Here is a 4,684-nt window from a genome sequence, read left to right as displayed (position 1 = left end):
CCTCTTGTTCTTCCTCCTTCGTATTCTCTTCTTTCTCCTCCTCCTCCTCTTCATTCTCTCCTCCTCCTCTTCCTTCTTCTCTTTTTCTTCCTCCTCATTTTCCTCTTCCTTCTCTTCCTCACTCTTCTCTTCATTCTTCCTCCTCTTCATTCTCATCCTTCTCTTCCTCTTGTTCTTCCTCCTTCGTATTCTCTTCTTTCTCCTTCTCCTTCTCCTCCTCCTCCAAGTCCTGGCACCAATGGGCCTGCCCAAGAACTGGACTAGGAATCACTTTGCCTCAAAGTTTTGGGCAACCTGAGGAGCAGCTATGTCTCATAGCAAGTCTCCCCCATCCATCCCAGGTCCTTTGTAAGCCCACAAATCAAGTTGGAGAATTCCCTCCATCTGATGGGGTGAAGTCAACCTGCAAAGCAACCCTACGACGTGTAGTGACACTGAGGAGAGAGCCAGCAGAGTGAGATGAAGTCAGTCAACTTTCTGCAGAGAAACCCAGCAAAGCATCCTGAACCCCAAGAGGTAGCTGCCGCAACATGCCAAAGTCTCAGAATGGTGACAAACCCCAGAAGTCACTGAGTCCAAACTATACAGAGGGAAGAATCCCTTCCAATAGCGTTCTAACTTTTGTTTGAAGATGCCCAGTGAAGAGACTCTCACCCAAGGAAGCTATCATCCAAGGTCTAATCCTGGATAGTTCTCGTTTTTAAGGAATCTGTCTTGCCATCAGGCCTAAATTCCCCCCAGGGTAACTTCTACCCATGGCTCTTTTTTCTATCTTCTGGGGCCAAACAGAACCAGGTTCATCCCTCCTTCACATGGCAACCCTTCACAGACCTGAAGTTACCTCCTGTCCAGGCCAAGCTTTGCCAGTTCCTTCAACCCATCCTCATATGCCATGGACTCAAGGCCCTTCCCCTCCCTGATTGGCCTCCTTTGGATCCTATCCGGGTTGTCAATGACAACTCCTGAATTTTGGCACCTGGAATTGAACCCAGCCCTCGAAGTTGGTTCTGCCCAGCACAGAGTACAAAAACGCCATCCCTTTGCTAGTCCAGGACCCTGAACCTCTTTCACGTAGCTCAAGGAGTCATTGGCTTTTGTGGCTACTATATTGCGCTATTAACTCATAGGGAGTTTTGTGGGCCATGGACACTGCCAGGCCTTTCTCAAATGAACTCTTCCATCCTGTTTTTATAAAAGTGATTTTGGAACTTCCTGTATCCCTATTTTAATTTTACTTTAGTGGCCGGAGCAGTCACAAAGCCAATTGATAGAATGTAGTTAATAATTTGCAAAAGGATAAAGCTAATCCTTTATGCCTACTGGACAAAGTACAGTGAACCTGGGGCAGCTAGGTGGTGCCATAGTGCATAGGGCACTGGGCCTGGAGTCAGGAAGACTCATCTTCAGTTCAAATATGACCTCAGATATTTATCAGCTCTGTGACCTTGGGCAAGTCACTTAACCCTATTTGCCTCAGTTTCCTCAACTGTACAGTGAGCTGGAAAAGGAAATGGTAAACCACTCCAGGCTCTGAAAAAAAAAACCAACCTCAAATGGAGTCAGGAGAATCAGACATGCATGACTGAAAACAACTGAATAACAGCAACGGAATAGTGAACTTAGGGAAATGGCCAAGTTTTCTTTCCTCCAGTCTGTCTCTGCCCTATCGTAGCTGTCTGCATCTCTTCTGCCCACTCCTCTAGTGGCCTGACTTGGTTTAATATGGTTGCTAGGCAGCCACACAAAGCATCTGGGCTCAAACATCCTCCCACGGCTTCCAAAAACAAACTGGGCTGAGGATGAAGGGGAAGAGGAGAAAATATTCCTAGAATCTCAGGCTCCAGACCTTAGAGATTCTCTCATTCCAAAGAGGTTAAGTAATGTGCAGCTGGTCACACAGCTGGTAAGTGATAGATCCACTTATTTGGGGATGATTAACAAAAAGGTGAGGGAATAACGTGGCTGCTCCTGGCTGTGACATCTGCTTGGAAACATATCACAAAATCTGCCACGCCTCAGTTTCTTCCTTCAGACATTACATACATTGCTAGGAGGGAAACGCCATAGTGACAGCAACTTCTGCAGACAGCCTGATCCTTCTCTGGTAAGTGCTGCCAGGGAGGAGTGAGTGACAGATACACTGCAGAGTGTAGAGAACTACCTGAGGGGGGTGACCTTTCCAGCTGACAAGGGGACAGTTAGCTAAGGAGCAATCAAACCGTACAGAGAACTGGCCCAGATACTCAACAGAGGGTTAACCTGCAGAGCTAACAGAGAACAGCCCACAAAGTGTGAACAGCTTCTCCCTCACACCCGATGCCCCCACTGCCCCTCTCCTTCTCCCCACCACAGCCAACTGGAAAGAAGGTTTGCTGAAACTCATCAGCCCTGAGGAACTGCCTGTACAATTTGGGGGATCGCTGACAGACCCTGATGGGAACCCCAAGTGTGTAACCAAGGTATTCTCTGGGCCAAACAGAGAAGGGAGGGAACAATGGAGGAGAGTGGCTCCAGTGTCCTTGCTCACCCTAGACTCTACTTCCAGATCAACTATGGAGGCGAAGTTCCCAAATCCATGTACGTGCGGGACCAAGTGAAGACCCAATATGAACACTCAGTACAAATCAGCAGGGGCTCTTCCCATCAGGTGGAGTATGAGATCCTCTTCCCCGGTTGTGTCCTCAGGTAAGGGGCCTGCCTCCTTCGGCCCAAGGCACCTGGCACACGTCCACAGATTTGGGCATAGTATAACTTGGCTCTTGGCTTCCTTAACAGATGGCAGTTCATGTCCGATGGGGCAGATGTGGGCTTTGGAGTATTCCTAAAGACAAAGATGGGGGAACGACAGAGAGCTGGGGAGATGACAGAGGTGCTTGCCAGCCAGAGATACAATGCACACATGGTCCCCGAGGATGGCAGCCTCACCTGCACTGAGCCTGGTGTCTGTAAGTCTGTTTCTCTACCTCCTTCCTATCTGTCTCTCTGTCTCTCTGTCTCTCTCTCTCTGTGTGTCTCTCCCCCAATATCTCTTTCTGTGTGTGTGTGTCTCTCTCTGTCTCTCTGTCTCTCTGTCTCTGTCTCTGTCTCTCTGTCTCTCTCTCTCTCTCTCTCACACACACACACACACACACACACACACACACACACACACACACACACAGAAACTGGGTTCAAATCCTAGCTCTTCTATTCCCTGACTGTGTGACCTTGAGTAAGTTATCAATTTCTTTGCAACTCAGTTCTTAACTGCAATATAAGGGGAGTTGAACTGGGTGATCGATAGGTTTCCTCCAATTCTGAATGCCATGATTCTCTGACCCTGATCTTTGTCTTGGGTTGACAATATTAGTTTGTGTTTTACATTCTAAAGTTCACACCATCATTATCTCATTTTACCATCCCTCTATGAGAAAGTAAGGGATAGGGAGTCTTATCTCTATTTCATAAAGAAGGGAACTGAGGCTCAGAGGGGAGGGAACTTGCCTGCAAGTCACAAAGCTAATAAGTGACATAGGAAGGTCCAACTAAAAGCCCTACACACTCTATCTTCTTTGTAGGTATTGACACCTCCACACAGGCTGCTAAGTGCCAAGACAATGACCTGGGCTCAGGCACTGTGTAGCCTCTCCCCATTGGGACAGCTGCCAGGTGGGAATCAGTATTGGATAACAGACTCAGGAAGAAGGAGGGCAGTTCTCAAGGAGAAGAGAACAGAAGTAGGAGGAAATTGATCCAACTGAGACCAATAAACAAAGTCAGGAGGAAAACCCAATTCTCTGTGCTCAGGAGAATATAACTGCCTTTGCCCATCCATCTGTCTCTCTGTCTCCACAGATGTCCTGAGGTTTGACAATACTTACAGCTTTGTCCACACCAAGAAGGTCAGCTTCACTGTGGAGGTGCTGCTCCCAGATGAGGGAATGCAGAAATATGACAAGGAATACACGCCCGTCTAGCCATCAGAACATAAAGGATTGGGGGGCAAAAGAGGGTCAGTCAAAGCAAGGGAAGTGAGTGGTGAGGAATGAATGACTCACAGTGCCCCCATATTCACTACACCCTATTATTTACCTCTATAAGTTAACTATACTCTGTTGTGGGGGGAGGTACCTGTCAGTTAATTATATTCTCAATTACCTCTTTTGATTGCAGTCAATGACCATGTAGGTCCATTGGGTAGCCCTGTGGGTTTTCTAGACTGTTGGTGGGAGGGTCCATTAGTAAACTATGCTCTCAGTTTTCCCTGTAGACTCTCTTGGTTATCTCTAAAGGCTAATGACATATCAGGTGGCTCCCTACACTCTTGTCAATTATCTCTATAGAGTTTCTCAGCTCCGCTACAAGATAACTCACACTTTGATTTAGTTCTTTACATGGAATCAGTTTCTTCTCTGGAGTCTATCAATTAGTTCTATAGACTAATCTCACTTTGATGGGCAGCTCTAGTGTTAACTATATTCAGTTTAGAGGGGAGGTGGACTCTGGTAGATGAACCAAACAAGGTCAGTTCCCCTCAGTCAATTCCCCTTGGTTAATTTCCCTTGATTAATTCCCTTGTCAATTCCCTTTTTGCCAGTTCCCCTTAGTCATTTCCTTCTGTCAATTTCCCTTTGACAATTTCCTTTAGTCAGCTTCCCTCTGCCAGTTCCCTTCTATCAATTTCTCTTCACCGGTTTCCTTTGGT

The 4,684-nt window shown here is 47.0% G+C and overlaps 1 protein-coding gene across 1 annotated transcript in view; it reads left to right on the top strand.

Annotated features, from left to right (window-relative positions):
* Positions 1-4,037, top strand: part of LOC123232437 (SEC14-like protein 3) — a 142,235-nt gene extending 138,198 nt beyond the window's left edge. Inside the window, exons 9-12 of the mRNA XM_044658877.1 lie at positions 2,353-2,459; positions 2,546-2,685; positions 2,776-2,945; positions 3,835-4,037. Coding sequence (XP_044514812.1) covers positions 2,353-2,459; positions 2,546-2,685; positions 2,776-2,945; positions 3,835-3,956 — 539 coding nt within the window. The 3' untranslated portion in view covers positions 3,957-4,037. The remainder of the gene's footprint in view (positions 1-2,352; positions 2,460-2,545; positions 2,686-2,775; positions 2,946-3,834) is intronic.
* Positions 4,038-4,684: the final 647 nt, after the last annotated feature.

Source organism: Gracilinanus agilis, chromosome 1, assembly GCF_016433145.1.
Source record: "Gracilinanus agilis isolate LMUSP501 chromosome 1, AgileGrace, whole genome shotgun sequence".
NCBI lineage: Eukaryota > Metazoa > Chordata > Mammalia > Didelphimorphia > Didelphidae > Gracilinanus > Gracilinanus agilis.
This window is presented reverse-complemented; position numbering and strand designations above follow the sequence as displayed.